General features: G+C 40.6%; 1 protein-coding gene across 2 annotated transcripts in view; it reads left to right on the forward strand.

The window, feature by feature from the left end:
- TBC1D22A (TBC1 domain family member 22A) overlaps window positions 1–17,697 on the forward strand; it is a 110,033-nt gene extending 92,336 nt beyond the window's left edge. For both annotated transcript variants that reach the window (XM_035128570.3, XM_035128568.3), the window contains one exon: window positions 13,928–17,697. In XM_035128570.3, the coding sequence (XP_034984461.2) occupies window positions 13,928–14,056 (129 nt within the window). In that variant the 3' untranslated portion in view covers window positions 14,057–17,697. The remainder of the gene's footprint in view (window positions 1–13,927) is intronic.
- Window positions 17,698–18,780: the final 1,083 nt, after the last annotated feature.

Below are 18,780 nucleotides of genomic sequence, written 5' to 3' on the forward strand. Positions count from 1 at the left end.
CTTGGAGTTCCTCCAAGCACACCAAGCAAAAATTCACCCCCATTTCTGTCAGCTCTCATCACCTGAGTTTACCTCTAGAGGAAGTTGTGGTTTTAAGGGTGGTGGTCCCCCCTCACCCAGTTTGCACAAGCACGGAGTCCAGCATATCAAAGCAAGGTTTCACAGCTCTCAGTTGTGGCATAATATAAAAACAACAAGAAGAAAATGGCTGTGCCGGTTCCCTTATTTTTTACACGGACATCTAAGGCTGGAGCTAGGTTAAATTAAAGTTCAGCCATTTCAGGGCATTTGATCACATTTAACTGGCTCATCCTTTCAAGCAGTAAAGGTCAGCTTCTGTTTGTGCTCTAACTGTCTGATAATTTGTGAAAACCACTTTTGTGTGCATTTATTGTTCAGTAACCGCATAAGGCAAGTTGCCATGTAACAGAGTTCTTGGCATTTGTGACAAATATATGAAGTTTGGGCATGGCCCTGAGCAATGGGCTCTTGTTTCAATATGTTTGAACTCTGCAAACGTTAAGTTTAAAGTTAACATTAAAGTTACGGTGTTAGTCGTGTGGCTTGCGGGGAGAGGGGGTGTAGGAAAGGGTTAGCACACATCTCTGCGGCATCCACTCATTCACACAATGGGGGCCACCATATGCTGTGAAATCTACACGTTTTGAGTTTCCGGGTGAATCGGATTAGGGTCTTCTGAGAGTTAAAATATTGTACTCTCAGGGAGAAATCCTGAACTCGTATGGCACAGTGAGAATTTAGAGCAGGCATCCCCAAACTGCGGCCCTCCAGATGTTTTGGCCTACAATTCCCATGATCCCTAGCTAACAGGACCAGTGGTCAGGGATGATGGGAATTGTAGTCCAAAGCATCTGGAGGGCCGAAGTTTGGGGATGCCTGATTTAGAGTGTGTGAATCTTCTGGCCATCCTCTGCAAACTTTGAATAGCTGCAGCACACTTCTAAACGTAAAAGTATACGGTATATAATTCCTAGGTGCCAGTCAAAAACTTTCCTCTACACCCATGCCTTTGGCTTTAACTATCTGTAGCCTTTTTAGAAGTGGGTGGGATTTTTTTTGGTATTTGGTTGTAAATAGCTTTGGGTTGCCTTGGGCAGGATAAGGCAACAAACACAATTAAAAAACAACCATTTGGAGGTACTCCCCCCCCCCCAGGTTTACCTGTAGAATATGTAAGGTTCAAAGTTAGAATGAGGTGCATGGGGAGGGGGGTCAGTAATTGCTGTTAGCCATGGAAGGAAAGCTTCCATTCTCAAGAAGCTCATAGAGAACCTTTTTTTAGGGAGAGGGGTTTAGTCCTTTCCCCCCCAGTGAGGGCACAATAGTGTTATCACCCCTCCTCATCCATCACAGTCTCCTTCCTCCTCCTCCCCCTACAACTGCTATTCAGTTGTTTATTTTTTAAGCCATGTATCATTAACTGAGAATTGTAATTGCACAAGTACAAATAACATCACATCTAACATAGCTCTATGAGCTACCTGAGTTTAGAGCAGCACTTTTCAGCTGCTGATATTTGTACCACTGCTTGAAAAGCATTGGCATAGAGAGGCACTTGCCTCCTGCATTTCTCCACAAGTCTCAGGTGCCTCGTGACTCCTGAAAGTGGCAAGAGCATGACTTGTACAGTGATGCAGTGGGGAGTTCTCTCTGAAGGCAGGAATTTTGTCTGTTGGGAACGCTTAACTGATTCTGTTACACCCAACGCAGAGAAACAAGAAGTTTGTATTGTATTTGAAGGAGATAAAACCAGAAAAGGCACACATGCTGGGTGGGGTACAGTAGACCAGCGTTTCTCAACCGGTGTTCCGCGGCACACTACTGTGCCGCGAAACACTGGCTGGTGTGCCGCGACGAGAAGGGCGATTTGCACTGTCACGTCGCTGACCCGCCGGAAAGGAAGCCGGCCGGGTCACGACGCGAGGCGAGCGCCCGCGTCGTGACCCGGCCGGCTTCCTTTCCGACGGGTCAGTGCAGTCTATTGGCGGCCGCCAGGCACGTGACAATGCAAATCGCCCTCCTGGGGAGGAGGAGGCAAGGAAGGCTGCGCAGGGCTTCCCTTCGCCGGGCCAGAGCGGCGGCGGCTGCCTGGGGCGGCTGGGAGGGAGGCGGCGGCAGCTGCGCGCCCGTGTCTGCCCGCCTGGGGTCTGTCCCCGCTCGCTCCGCAGGCTCTGCGCCTGGTGGGTCCGCCTGGCTACCGCGCAGCAGTTCTTCAGCGGCATGCTTTACCGGTACGTTTCCCCTCCAAACTAAACTTAATATAGGGCGGCACAGAGTTGGTGTGCCGCGGGATTTTTTTTCATAGAAAAGTTTGCCGTTGCCCAAAAAACTTTGAGAAACACTGCAGTAGACAGCCTCTTCTGTGAGGAGAGAATACTTTGTGTTCACAAGTGAGCTGGGCAACAAAATGGGCAGTGTGGAGTTAACACAGCCAGCTAATAATTCTCTTTCTCAGGTCATTTCGTTATTCCCCACCCTGCCCAAAGAAAGAAGCAATCCAAACATTCCCCTTAGGATTCCACCCCCTTTTGAAAAACAAACAAACAACTGTGACATTCTCCTAAGCATTGTGTTAGCATCCCTTCTTGTCGTTGGTAGCCTTTTAGCTACATAAACACCTTAACTCAAAAGCCAAGTTCATATATTTGATCATGCAGTAAATAATTTAGCCTTAAGTTTTCATCGGTGGCACCTACAATGTGTGATGCTCTTCCTGGTGAAATAAGAGAGGTCCCATCAGTATTGGCATTCCACCAGCTCTTGAAGACACACCTGTTTAGGCATGCATCCCCCTGAACTCCCAACTTTATAATTTGTTTTAATAGTTTTTAACTGTCTTGCTTTATTATATATTTTAAGTATGGATGTTTTTAATGCTGTGATTCAACTGGTTTATTGTGTATTTTAATTATTGATTTTATAGTTGATTGTAAACCACTTAGGAGCCATTTTCTCATTTAGGCAGTATATAAATATGTAGAACAGAAGGAACAAACCATAGTAGTATTACTAAATATAATTTTACTTGCCTATCATAGTCAGCACTTTTTTACCATGTATTTTGAATCTAGCTCTTCACAGTTTCCTGCTGTGTTTGTTTGAAGCCTCTTCACTGGAGCTCATGTTCTACCACTGAGCTCAAGGCCCAGTTTCTTCCAGGATCTACTTTTAGTTGCAATAATAAAAATTAGTAAGCATTCCAGATTTCCAGGAATTATTTAAAAAAACTCACTTGCATTCTTGCTGTGTAAAATGGATGAAAAGCTGCTGCAAAGCCGGGGAAAAAATTAGAAAAACCAGTTTTCCCATAAGGCCTGGAAACACAACTTTATGTAGCTGCTTTTTGGCTAGGAAACGATTTCTATAAAGTCTGTCTCAACATTAATGCCCCATTCCTGTACCTATTATTCTCACTAAGGCCTATGAAGCTCTTGTATAATCCTTGAGAGATTTGTTAAACTTGAATCGGCTCTAGCTGAAATCTCAAATAAGAATACCGAGAGGCAAGTGTTGTTTGTCCAGACACGTAGTTTATCTTCTACATTTCTGCACTTGATTTGACCGTGATGAAAGCCTCATCACAAAGTAATGCAGTAACGGCATCAGTGTGGCAGAATAACAGCATGAGTAACCAGCACGACGCAGCAGGCGTACAACAATTGGGCTTGCCAACTCCCTACTGCAACCAGCCTACCTCCACAGCACGTACAGAAATAAATGAGGTGGTGGTATGTTTGGAGTGGCTCCAGCTCTTCAAAATGGGCCGAATTCATGCTCCACTGATGATTCAGGCATGTTGCCTTGTCTCTTTCATGTCTTGCTCAATATGTGCCACCATTTCCCCTGAGCATGGCTATTTCTTCGCCAGTAAGTGATGCATCACCGCTGATCGCTAAATGAACTGTGCGGTTAAAAGAATCTAGCACTTTTCTTCTTCGTTATTTTCATTTTGTTTCCAGAGATTCCCTTCAGAGATGGTGCACTTTGCCAATGATTTTGAGCGCCCCCCCCCTTGCTTGAGCCTTAGCAAGTCTGCACACAAACACATTTTTAAATGCACAGAGGTGTCCCTTTGGCAAAAAAGGAGAAAGCTTTTAAAAGGGGTGGGAAGCAAACTAGAAAATGCTGTATGTAAAATTCATCCTGGTAGTTTTTTTAAAATAATAATAATAATGACTTTCCATATTTTTTAAGCAGAAAATTACTGGCTTACATGTCTTTTCAAAACTAAATTGAACAGTTCTGTTCCCAGTTACTTGGAAATCAGCCTGTGTTGGATTCTAATGGCAAGAATAATTGGTTCAGTGTTCAGACTTGGATGTCTGTATACACAAGACACTCTTTAGATCACACTTTTCTGCATTGTTCTGTCTAGCAGCTGCATATCTCACAGTAAGGCAACAGTAGGTTCATTTTCACTAGTGTTAAAGCAATCTAGGCTAAGTGCATGAGACAGTTATATGCAATATCGTTTGTACTTCTTTTATAATTGGTCTCTTGCCAGGCCCAGGGGCAGGACCATAAAACCAATGCTGCAGAACTCAGTGACAAATTGTTTAAGCTTACAAAGACATCATTTTTCAGATGAAAATAGAGACGGTCTATTTCAGGGGTCCCCAAACTTACCCGGCTTCGGGCTGGTTCCTCTGCCGCCGATTGCGCCAGACTCACTTTTTCTAGCGTGGGGCACCGCCAAAAATGGCTTCTGCACATGCACAGAATTTCTGGCACCGTGCCAACCCAGAGATGGGCAACCACACTGTGGTGCGCCGGTAAGAGCGGGTCGTACAATTGGCTCACGCGGGCCGCATCCGGCCCCCAGGCCTTAGTTGGGGGACCCTGGTCTATTTGATGATGATGATGATGATGATGATAATATAAATGTAAAAAGGGCATGTGGGTTTGTGTCCCCTTTTCTCCGAAACTGCTTCACCAAATCTGTTCAAATTTGAACACAACGTCCAAAGCGAATGTCCGAAGGCTCTTATAAGGTTTTCAAAGACAGATGCCACACCTCCGCCAGGTGAAACCCAAAAAAACCCCTGTTCCAGAACGCACCACTCAGCTGAAAGTGCATGCTGGGGAAAGAACCAGGTTGTGGCTGCTACACTGGTACTTCACCTATAGAACCTTCCCTCTCAACAGCATCTCAGCTGCCATTTACATACTAGGCCGAAGCCTTTACAGACTAGGACAAATGGAGGTACTGACTCACCTGGGTGGGGAGGTGGGGGAGGAGGGGACGGGATAGGTCAGGACACAGTGGGGCCAGTCACAGGGATGACCCAGGGTGGGGTGAAGAGGGGGCGTGATATGTCATGGGATGGGACAGGTTTTGGGGAATCACAGGGAAAACCCGGGGGTGGGGAGGGGGCGGGATACATCATGGACTGACACAGGGTGGTGGCAGTCACAGAGATTAGCCACAGCATCGCATGGCAGGGCCAGCCAGTAATAATAATAATTTATTTATACCCCACCCGTCTGATTGGGCTGCCCCAGCCACTCTGGGTGGCTTCCAACATATATAAGAACATCATAATGTCTTTTAAAGTTTGTATAGTTATCTCCTTGGCTCGGTGTGTGTGTGTGTGTCTGTCTGTCTGTCTGTCTGTCTGTCTGTCTGTCTGTCACATAACTCCATATCCTCCAATATTTCTCCAATGAAAATAAGGGATGTCTAAAAGAAAAGTGGGACATTCCAGGATCACATCCGAAACTGGGATGACTTCTGTAAATCAGGGCTCTGAGCAAAGGACTATTGATAGGGCTGGGTGATACCTGGTTTTCAACATTGTGATATATCACCAGCTAAACATCACAATATTCTGATATATTGCAGTGTCTAAAATAAGGGTGAATCTATGTAGAGGCATCGGCTGGCTTCATGGTTTTTCCTGAATCATGATTTTTACATAGTGCGCATGTACACACACACACACACCAGGATCTGTGAAATATTGCCAGGTCAAAAATGATGAAATTGCTATCATGATATGCACTTCAAACCAGTTTTGGATGATATATTGATATATCACCCAGCCCTATTGATAGCAGGTAGGAACAAATGAGTTTTGCTTGGAATTAATGGGGAAAGAGCTTGACAGTCTTCACTCTGCTCACTGGAATCTTTCTGAGATTCACTCTTTTTTTTAAAAAAAAATTTTTTTATTGAATTTTACATAGAGAAAAAAGAAAAAGGAAAAAAAGAAAAATTTAAAAAAGAAATACAAAGATACAAAAACAAAAATAACAATATTATCACACCTTATCTCTTCAGACGACTTCTTCACTTCCCCTTCTTACAGTCCTTGTTGATAATTAACTCTTACCATTTCCAAATATTAGCTAAACATCATAGAATTACGTCCTATCTCCTAATTCATGGCCTTATTCTTAAATAAGATTCACTCTTTTCAAAACCCTTCATATGTACACTTTTAATCCTATTTGAGCACCTCTCTCTAACTTGAAGGTTATGACCTTTAATATGTAATGAACCTGTAACCTCAAGGGGGATGTTTAGCTCCCTCCTTTTCTCTACTTTTCCATTTGGCTTTTTATGATAACAGAGAGAGTTCTATGCCCCAGTTTACACTATCACTGTTGTTACATTGCGGTTTATAGTGAATTTTATTATTGTCATTTCATTGTTTGCATTTTAATGGTATGGTTGTCACCATGGTGTCTTTTGACCAAAAAGCAGAATAAAGAATAACCTCTCTAAAAACAGCATACTGAAAAGTGGGTTTTGAAAGGTATGGCCAATCAGTGTTTGTACCATGTTACCATTTCATACAGTGTGACAGAGTTCCTAAATGCTTCTGGGAGAGAAAACACACACTCAGGGTCCTGGGTTCAAGCCCCATGCTGGGCAAAAAGATTCCTGCATTGCAGAGGTTGAATGAGATTACTCTCGTGGTCCCTTCCAACTCGGTCCATTCTATGATGCTAGGATACTATTACCACACATTTGAAGCTTATGTAGGCAGGAGGGAGATTATTTGGCAGCTCAGGAATTTGAAAGTTTCCAAGTAATTCCTGTCAAATCAGCAGCAGGGATAGGATGAGATTCAGGTGGCTTTGGAAATAAGCCAGACCATTTCCCAAAGATCCATAAGTGATTCAGGTCATCTCCAAGCCACTATGATGCTCTGCTCATGCTCCTCTCTAACATGTGCTTTTTCACTTCCAGAGTATAACTCATGGTTGGGAGTATGGAGATTTCCACTGCACACTGAAGTATAGGATTGCAATCTTCTCTTCATTCATCTCTGAAAATTCTAAATGCTTTTATAAACCCAAATCGTATCTGTTTTACAAGACAGTTAGATGAAATTGCTGACCTATAACTTTCTATCAGGGCAGCTTACTTAGTTTCGGAACATCTTTCCCCCTAACATTGTGGTGAGTGCATTCATTTTTGTAAGTGCTGCAAAAGAACCACCTGGTGCATTTCCCTCAATTTCAATATAAAAAGCCCCTTTAGGAAAGGCAGGGGATAAACTAAATAGTGCTGTGTGAACAATTTAGTTGACCTGCCCGACTTAAATAGCCAAGTAATTGTTTTGTTTAGTTGGTAATTCAAGGCTGTCACTGGAGATGCCTCACTTGAAATAAAATTGTTTTCTTTTTTTGTTTCTTTCTTGGGTAGAAACTGAATAACAATGTCAATTATTGTCTTTATCAGTATGAAGCCCCCAGAGAAAATGAAAATCACAGGAGCCCTGTATACTTAGCTACACAATTCAATCAAAGCTGTTGATAAGAGGGGCAAATAGAAACAAAACAAAGAAAAAAAGCTTTTGGAGTATGAAATGGATAATATGCAATGAGGTGATGGATGCCTTTGCAGACAAGCTGATGGAAGAGGAACTATTTTCTTTTCTTTTTTGCATCCAGCCCCTTATGGCCAGCTAAGTGCTGGTGCATTTAGATTTTGCTGTCTTACAACAAAACTGTCAGACTGCTACAGCTAGATTGAAAATAAGCAGAATTATGAATGTGTGTTGCTTTGTCATTGGGTTGTAAACAAATTAGATTTCGAATTCCTTCCAGAAATGGAGTTTTTAACGGATTGTCTATTGTTGTAAGCTCTGGTTGACTCTTGCAAGTGTAACAAAACGGAATGATCTTTCCACAGAATAGCTAATTACTTAATGTCTCTGGGCACATGGGTAAAAGAGGCCCATGCATTTTCGCAGAAATCCACTCCCTACTACCCGTCAATAATAATAATAATAATAATAATAATAATAATAATAATATATTTATTTATTTATACAATGATTCACCCGGTATTAAAAGCTTCCCTAAACAGGGCTGCCTTAAGATGTCTTCTAAAAGTCCGGTAGTTGTTTATTTCCTTGACATCTGATGGGAGGGCGTTCCACAGGGCAGGTGCCACCACCAAGAAGGCCCTCTGCCTGGTCCCCTGTAACCTCACTTCTCACGGGGAGGGAACCACCAGAAGGCCCTTGGAGCTGGACCTCAGTGTCCGGGCTGAATGATGGGGGTGGAGATGCTCCTTCAGGTATACTGGGCCAAGGCCATTTAGGGCTTTAAAGGTCAGCACCAACACTTTGAATTGTGCTTGGAAACATACTGGGAGCCAATGTAGGTCTTTCAGGACCGGTGTTATGTGGTCTTGACGGCCACTCCCAATCACCAGTCTAGTTGCCGCATTGGAGGACTGCGTTAGGCATAGGGAATATGTTCTTGGCGGCATAAACTTTCTTTTTCTGCCTTCTGCCGTGGTCAATACAATCATGACGTATATTCTGCCTGTCACCACTAGAACCATTGAAGCCTTAGAGATGTCATCAGGATTGTTGGTGTACCGATCAGCTGTTCAATGTGATGCATACAGTCCATTTTCTTTCCAGCTCACTGAGACTCATTCAGCATTTAATGAGCCTTTGATCAGCATGGGGGGCTTGTTAATTTGGGGATTTTTGTGGCTTGTTGTGGCAACCTCCTTTGGGTTCCGTTGACCTCTTCAAAATATGCTGGATTCATTTCAGTTACCCTGTCTAGCACTCATTCCACAGTTGTAAGAAATCAATCCTTTAATGTGGTCAAACCATTACCCCCCAGCTTCACCCTAAGTTACAATACATAATCTCTTATATCCCTCTGTGCAGTTTTACTGAAACCTAAACCAAGATTGTGTGTCCCAAAGGATGCCTAATCACGTTTCCATGCTGTTTGTGGTTGCTATGCTATCGCTGTTACATTAAATGACCTGTATGGGTATATTGGATTCTTTACTTCTCAGTAACCGGAATATATATTTCACCCTTACTCGGCACCATGTTTAGTTGAAAGCTAAGTTCAGCTTTATCCCCACTCCTTTTTAAATGTTACTAGTTCTGATCTGTTCGAAACGAAAAGAGTTGAAAAGAGAGCTGTTGGCAGGCCAGCTACTGTGTTAGAGAAAGAGACAAAGACAGAAATACAAGAATGGTCTAGCATAAATGTGGGTCCTTGAAATGGTGTAAGGATCTTCATTTGGGGCTGTGAAGTTTCCTGGTCAGGACCTGGATACCTCCCTATACCCGTAGGTGTCAGGTCATTTACAACATAAAATCACAATATATAAAGGGACCACGAGCAGGAATCTTTTGCCCAACATAGGGCTTCAACCCATGACCCAGTGATTAAGACCCAACATAGGGCTTCAACCCATGACCCAGTGATTCTCATGCTCCATCTTCCATCTTCCATCTAAAGAGCTCAAGGTGGCATACATATTTCTCCTCCCTATTTTATTCTTACCACAACCTTGTGAGCTTCATGGCCGAGTACAGATTTGAACTCTGAGCTCCCAGGTTATAGTCCAGCACTCTAACCACTCCTCCACACTAGCTTTCTATAATGGTAGAGAATCTTGTTGGTTTCCTATGCTGTTAAGTAACAAGAAACCTATTAGTCCTCTGTGTAATTTTGTGAACCCAATGCCGCCTTATGCTTTCAAAGATGTACAAACAAACATTCTTTATTTCAGTCCAAAGACCCACCAAAACTGTTTTGAAAGCAAAATACAGCAGGAATACTTAGAAAACATTCCAAGGCAGTCACTATGTTTTATCCAGAGCATGTTGGTTTCTAATTCTTACTACCTCCGAAAGAAATTTTGTCAAGGCCAGGGTAATGTCATTTGACTTGTCTTTGAGAATGTACATTTTCCCCATGTGACTTGACTAGACTTTTCTGGCAATGCTCTTGCAAGAGTTTTGCTAAGAATGGGAAGTGAAGATAAAAAAAATATTATGCAGATGGATTCCTATTAGATAAAATGGAGATCCATCTAAGATTATTTTTCAAAATACATTGCATAGTGCCCTGAAAATATGTGGCTTTGTATGTGATTTGACGTATAAAAAGGGAGAAGAAGAAAAAGCCACCACCTGTCCAATTGTTAGCTTATTTTCTGCATCCTTTCATGAAACTGCTTCCCCTGGAAAATATGAAATTAATCACATGGAAAATATATCTCCCTATGTTATCAAAAGATTAATGGAAGATTGTTCTGTCAAAGTGTCACCTTTTCAGTTTCATCTTGTTGAAAACTGTCAGCCCTAGTTGACCAATTTTAAATGCTGACAGTGGAGTCCAATATAACTATCACTTATTTTCTATTTTTAGAGGCTGGTTCTTCCAGAATTTGACAAGGTTTCCCCCACCCCCACCCCCCAGACTAATAACAGAATTGTCAAAGAAATCAGCTATAAAAGACAACATTTGCTGATTCGTTCAGGGTTGAAGCATGGTATGTTTCTGGATCCACATCTGTGAGATCAGAGATAATTTCGAGGGAGATGAATAAAAGAAGTCATACCACACTGTTCCAGCTTTGAATATTGAAATGTTCTCAGGGTAGTGACATTTTAAAAGGCATTGCAGGTGTGCTACATAAAAACAGGAAAAATAGTTTTTGTGTGTGAAAGCAAAGTATTGCCATTCAATCTGATGCAATGGCTTAGAAAATTTGGTTTTTATGATGTGTTCTGCATGTGTGTTTGTGTCACATATCTGCTTTAAGATCTAGCTATTCTCACTGGTGTGTGGGCTGACCTTTTTGTCTAAACACAGTTTAATCTTTTCTATGAATCATGCTTGTGTTCTGTTTGATCTATTGGTTGAAAGGTCAGGGAATGTGAAAGAAAGGTTAAAAATAAGATAAGAATGTTCCTTTTCTAGGCAATTGGCTTGCAAGAAACTCGCACTCCATTGAAGGCTCTAAAAATATAGGGAGCAAAAATAATCCCTGAATTTTTGGTCTTTCTAGTTGTCACCAAGAAAAGTAAGAAAGTTCAGCTTTAAATCAGACTACCAAGATTTAATAAGCTGGGTCTTGAGTCATTCAGCATATATTGATTGTTTTCTTGTAAGCAGTAAATGGAGAGAGGAATTAGAACTGTTAAACGACCAGGTGGAGTTTATAAGTGACACTGATTTATGGCAAATCTAGAATATGTGGCTCAAGATTCACCTAATTCAACTTATCATTGGCATTTTGAAGTATTTCATGAATATACATTGGATTTCCACTGAAAGCTTTTTACACACACATTTATAGAGCTATACTCATTGTTACTGCTAGTATCCTATAGTGTTAAAGAGCCCAGCAACAACATTTTAATATTAAATTATATGTGCAGTGTGTATAATTACCATAGTGCTGATGTTATCCGATGTCCTAAATAATGTGTACATTCCTGTTATTTCCAAAAGCTGTGAAGCTTTAAGCTTTCCATAGCTCATGAGATTACTAGCTGGTTCCTATTCCAGTTGCCGTCGAACTCCAATAGAGCATAAGTTGTGTGTTTTGAGCAACTAATGCAGAATCAAAGTTGTGAAGAAATTCCAAACTGTAATAATTTTAACAATAGAATGATAGATTTGTTTATTCAAAGGCACGGGAAGACAAAGGTAAATAGAGCCCATACTCTCACTTCCACCACATGTAATATGAACATTTGGGCATATTTCATGCTGTTCTATTGAGCTGAAAGGATAGTAGGAATTTGGTCTATGGCTGTCAGGGACTGGACTGAGGAGGAATGGTGGAAACCGCCGCCCCATCCTCAACCTTCCAGGAAGACAGTATAGATTTACAACAGTGTTTGCAGAAGGTCATGGCTTTGACAGAAGAGGGGCAAAGCTGGGAGCTAATGGGAGAAGAGAAGCAGAACCAGAGCAGCCGGCTGACACGCTGTCACTAGAAAGCATTCTCCCAGAACCCAGTGAGCAGTGAAAGTAGGAGAGCAAAGAGCTAAGAGGCAAATGGCCTTAAGCAGCCACCGTAAGGGGGGGGGGATGTTGTTGAGGACACTTGGAGAGGCAGCATTTCTAAGCCTCTCTCTGTGAATATTGCATAAAAAGACTTGGTAAGAGTTTCTTGTCTATTGGTTACTGGCAGCCTGTTGTGGGGAGGGAAGACCGGATTCCTGGAAGCCAGACAATGACTGCATCGTGAAATGTATACTACATGGTTGAAATTTGGGATGGATAAACAAGCTTTTTCCGACCTGCCTTCTTTTCATAGGTGTTCACTTATAAATCCATTGCTGTCTGCTTTCACATGAATTGTGCATTCTTTAATGAGACATGGATATTGTATTTAAATATATGTATTTGAATTTGTTTAGCTTGAAAGCATTTTGAAACACATTTTGATGCATTTTTGAAGCAAGAAAGGTGTTGGAAAATTCAGATAAGTGTGAAATCCAATGGCTGTTTTTCCAATCCAAATATTAGTGCAGGATCTCTGGATCAGGTCAGTTCATATTGGAATTTCCAATGCTCAAACAGGCCTGTGGTTTTTCTGGCTCTTGAGTTGTAGCAGTCATAGAATCATAGAATTTTAAAGTTGGAAGGGACCCTGAAGATCATCTAGTCTAACCCCCTGCAATGCAGGGATATGCAGCTGTCCCATATGGGGATTGAACCTGCAACCACTTGGTGTTATCAGCACCATGCTCTAACCAACTAAACTATCCATTAAAGGACCCATCCATTATCTGTTATTTTCAAGCTTTTGGGATGTGAAATGGTTGAGAAAACCAACTCTGGGAATAGAAACACAATTAAAATTGAGATAAAGTATCTTTTACCTCTGAATTATCTTGACCTTTGCCCTATCTGCACTATTCATTTAAAGCAGTATCATTCACTTTAAACAACCCCAAAGAATCCTGGGAACTGTAATCGTTACTTGAACTCATTACAGTGGTGCCTCGCTAGACAAATTTAATTTGTTCCAGGACTCAATTCGTCCTACGAAAAATTCATCTAGTGAGTCACGGTTTCCCATAGGAATGCATTGAAACTTAATGGTTGAAGCCATGACTGATGCAAGATTAAAGGCGTATATTCTCTTTGTTGTACTCCGTAGCTGCCTTAGAAAACACCTTCCCAATAAATATCATTCACCTGTACTGGAGAAAATGAGAGATACTTAGATCTCTCTAAGATACTTAGATTAAACCTAGGTATTCATGAAATGAACAAATAACAAGAAAGGTGTATGCACAGATCTAGATAAGAAAATTCCAGATGAGAAAGATGTAACAAATAATTTTTTAGAGTTGTCTTCTCCTCTCTTTTACCATTCCCACATCTATTAACAGCTGGATGAGTTTCCATCCTTACCAATTATGGTTAGCTAATTTATTTGGATTTTTGTGCTAAAAATCGTCACATGTAGGCTTCCAAAAAGCAAGTTTTATTTTACCTGTGTGCATGCAGATGTTCAAGATCAAGTCATTTTAGAAATGGTCACAAGTAACATTGGAGTTCAGTCGCACAAAAAACAACAACAACCCACCCCAAACAACAACTGACGTTTACTGAAATAGTTGTGTAATAACCTATTCGGCTGTCTTTTTCTTCTTTTCCCAAGGAACTGCTCATCTTTCTGCAGAACTTGCCCACGGTGCACTGGGGAGACGAAGATATCAGTGTCCTCCTCGCAGAAGCCTACAGACTGAAGTTTGCATTTGCAGATGCCCCCAATCATTACAAGAGATGAAAGCACCAGAAACCATATACAGTACAGCCAATCTGTCTGCTATGGCATGGGATCATTTTCATTATTCTGGTTGTGCAGACACAATTACTCGCTCCTGATTTCATACGAAGCGTCCCAAAATAGTTCAGCAAAAAAATGTGGTTGGTGGATTACCAAAGAAATCGGCAAGCCAGGTCATTGAGAAGATTGTGATTGACTTAACGTTCATGCTGAGTGGCTACAAAAAAAATTGAGTCTGCTTTTGCTTTTATTCTCCCTTTTTCTTTTTATAGTTACTATATGAATGAAGAAAGTGTTTTATGTTCATTGGTATCTAATGACTTATTGTCTTGTCTCCATGAGCCTTGTTCCTAGTTGATTGTATTCATTATTTTGATGGAAGTATTATTAGTCTCTGGGGTACTTGTGAGCTAATAGGAATGATCTGTCTTGAACAGAAAATGAGGGCAGATGTGTATCAGGCAGTAAGGTCATCTAAGGGCCATATGGACTTGCTTTTGATTTTGGTTTGAAATTTTTTAAAAATTCCTTTTAATGTTATCTTTGTTTACAGCGTGAAATCTAGGAACACAGATTTTAATGGAAAGCAACATCTAGAATTTGAAAAGAATGTCACTTAACTTGGGTGCTATACCCTGTGGTGTGGAGATAGTTTTGTATAAATTATTTCACTTTCAAGTGTCTGAACTGTACTAACTAAAAAAGAAAAAAAAATAGATTTATTCTGCCGTAATAATGTATACATAATTTAATGCTTTAAAACTATCAAATATTTTTTCAGCACATAGACTTTTAGCTTCAATGCTTTTTTTTCCTAGTAAGATTTTTACTTCACAGTGAATATATTTTAATACGTTATTGCCTTACCTGGAATTTCTAGCATGGTAGGAATACTTGACGGAAAAGTCATGTATGCATTTTTAGGTCTTCCATCCTTGACATAGACTGGCTTGAGCATGGAAAAGAAGCACAGATGGATAAAATTACCTGATGACTAACAACCAAGATGCTGTCCCACCTCCAGAATAAACTATGGATTTTGCACTGTGTAAGGGAAGGTGACTGGTGAAGACTTGATTCCAGTCTGCCCTCTTTCTTATCAATCAGGCTGGCTGATTGGTTAACATGCCAGCCTGTGTGTGTGTGTGTGTGTGTGTGTGTGTGTGTGTGTGTGTGTGTAGATATATAAAAAAAACAGAACGTGTCAAGTCAATTTATCTGGAGGAAGTCACCTGCATACAATTGACATGCACTTAAGGATTTTGCACAAACTGATCGGGAAGCTTATCTCACTTGAAAAGCAGCTAACAAAATTCTTCCGTTATTTTTGTGACCAAGTTCTTAAGTTGTGACTAAGTGGCAGTACATTATAGAAGGCTCCATCAAAAGTTGACACTCCATTCACTTTTTCTCCAAATAGCAGGGATGGGTAGTGAAGTTTTTTCCTGTGCTGTATCACTTTAGAACAGGCACCCCCAAACTGTGGCCCTCCAGATGTTTTGGCCTACAACTCCCATGATCCCTAGCTAACAGGACCAGTGGTCGGGGAAGATGGGAATTGTAGTCCAAAACATCTGGAGGGCCAAAGTTTGGGGATGCCTGCTTTAGAATAAAGGTATGGCATTGCATATACACATACAAATTCATTGAACATGGAAATCTGGAAGGCTAGTATGAATAATTTTTTTCTCCCTGATATGCTAGATTTCTGTGTGCAAGTAGGTTTGTTGGAGGAGCATTCTAGAATGTGCCTGCTGTCTGAAGTGTGATTGATTCTTGTTGATCAAGTAAGTTTGCATACTATCAATCCCAAATTAATTTATACTGTAAATGGAACAACTTCTTTTCAGGAGTTTTTTCAAGTGTGCCTTTAAGTCATTTTTGGTTTGGGGGAATTTTTTTTGCCTTTCAGTTTGGCTGCATATGTTACCTTACTGCTTGCCATATGTATAGATGCCTGAACAGAGAAGAACAATAGGCAAGATTGGCCTAAAAATGTGGAAGATGCTTATTCCAAGAGGCTATAAAGATTTCTTGGGATTAGTTTCCTTAAGGTATGATTTACAGATTAAGTTCAAGTGTCTTAGTATTGAGTTGTGCATTTAGATTGCTTGGGGACATTTGACTGTGGAACACAGTCCCGTCCAATACATCATTTGTTTAATAAGCAAGATTGCGCTCTTACTTTCGCAGTAGAGAGGTGTGGCCTTTTTCACAGCGCTAAAATTGTTGTGATGTTCCAGGACAACAATAAGAATAATTTGGTGGCGTTGCATTACCTGGGAGATCTTGCTGCACCGTTACTTAGGAGTAGCAGCAGTAGATATGCTCCCTTTTATCTTCCATGCAGGGATTTGCTATGCATGAGAATACAGAACTCTTGCAGCCTTACTGGGCATTGCTTTAGGTTATTACACGCTAATACTGCAAATAGAGATAAAATTCTGTGGCATGGTTTGGCATGTCTACAGGTCTTAATATGTGTCTTCCCCAAGCATCAGGATAACTTCTAATTCTGTGTTCAGTATAAGATTTCTCTCTTAAATTTTCTCTTTTTTAAGTTTACAGTGTCATTGTGCCTAACAAAGTATCTGCCAAGAACAGAACACCCAAAGTAAAAGGTAGAATACAGGAAATTCTGTGGATAACAGCGAACATTTTATTTAATAGCAAAAGGAAGAATGAGCTGCAGCATGCTTTAATGATGGGGCTTTTTAAATATGTCATTATTTATATAGGAATTTGAATGCTGAGGCAGGGGTGCAGACAAGTTTACTGTGTTAGATGCAAGTATACAATAAAATGTGTATATCTTAAAAACACACACCTTTCCTCTGTAAAGATCCATTGAGTTACCATCTCAACTTCCAGGCTCCTTTAGGATCTCTTTAAGTGTTTCTCGTTTAAGAACCGAATGCTATCATGCCGCAAAAGGGATTTACATTTGTAAGAGACAAATCTTGAGCACATTGGTAGATGAGGGTAGAGACTTCTCTAAATGCATAACTTTTCATTCTTGTTTTATATAAAAAGGGGGGTATTATACAGACAATTTCATGCATACTCTCCCCTATATACTATTCTATATATTCCCTATATACCTTTTTCTTAAAGGAGAATTATGCTTGGCTTTTGATAATTTTGTATCTCAGGTAAATGCCATCCCAACCAAATGTTATGTGGAAGAAAGGTTTCCCTCATTTTTATACTCCTTTATTAAAAGTATAAAAGTAAAAAAACAACAACCACAAATAGGTATCTAATAGCTTGTTTTTTTTTATGTTGATATTTTTCAGCGTAGAAAGAAATCAGGACACCTAATTAATTTAGCCTGATTTGTAATTTAATAGAGTTCATACAGGAGGCACTCTGTCATAAACGCAATATTAGCTAACAGCTGTAACAAAAGAACCGTACAGCACAGATAACCAATTTATTTCTATAGTATATGCTTAGAAATGTAAATAGTAAGCAATATATTGAATTATGTAAATACAATACAAGGAAGAATATAACTATCTTGCATTCATCTGTACATCTTAAATATAACAAACTAGTTGCACTAGTCTTTAATTTCTTATGGAAAAACTCATAGATTTGTATTTAACTTGAGAACTCTACAATAAAATGTAAGTACCCAAGACTCACTCTCTCACTCTCACTCTCTCTCTCTCTTATATATATATTTCTGACTGAATATAGTATCTGGTTTAAAATGAATGATCCAACTCTTTGTATCACAATAACGAGGTGTAACTGAAGAATGGGTAAGGCTCAAAAGGTGTCAGTTGACACCTGCAATACTATGTCCAATTCTGGGCACCACAATTTAAGAAGGATGTTGACAAGCTGGAATGTGTGCAGAGGAGGGCAACCAAGATGACCAAGGGTTGGAAACCATGCCTTATGAGAAACAGTTGAAGGAGCTGGGTATGCTTAGCCTGAGAAAGAAGAGACAGAGAGAATATATGAGAGCCATCTTCATCTATCTAAAGGATTATCACATGGAAGAGGGAACAAGCTTGTTTTCTCCTGCTCTGGAGGGTAGGACTCGAACCAATGGCTTCAAGTTACAAGAAAGGAGATTCTGACATACGGAAAAACTCTCTGACGGCAAGAGTTGTTCAGCAGTGGAACAGTCTTTCTCAAGAGGTTGTGGACTCTCCTTCCCTGGAGGTTTTTAAGCAGAGTTTGGATGACCATCTCCCATGGATGCTTTAGTTGAGATTCCTGCATCGCAGGAGGTTGGACTAGATGACCCTTGGGGTCCCTTTTAACTCTACAGTTCTATGATTCTATGAAGTTATTGGTCTTAAAGAAGCCATGTAATAAAGACCAAAGAAGAATTTGCGTGCTAACAAATATTTAAGTATAGCTAGAAGCAAACAAAGGGTGGAACCCGACCAAGTTGTTGTGCTGGCGGAAAGACTTCTGCTTGTACAATGAAACTTTAAGAACTATTCTGCTATAGCTCTAGGGAGAAATGGTATGGGGTTGAATGCAGCAAGCAGGAGAAACGGTGTTTGGGTTATCCAAATTAAGTTGCTTGGTACTAATATTATTCAGGACAGCCTCCAAGAATTACACTTTGTGCTCTCTGTGGGTGAACACGATCACTTCCTCTGGTTTTAGTTTGTAAGCTAAGCTGTCTCTTAAGTTTCCACTAGATTCCAGAAATCTCTTGAGCAATATTCCTCTTCAGGCTGATCATTCTACAGCCTTTT

Source organism: Zootoca vivipara, chromosome 9, assembly GCF_965207765.1.
Source record: "Zootoca vivipara chromosome 9, rZooViv2.hap1.1, whole genome shotgun sequence".
NCBI lineage: Eukaryota > Metazoa > Chordata > Lepidosauria > Squamata > Lacertidae > Zootoca > Zootoca vivipara.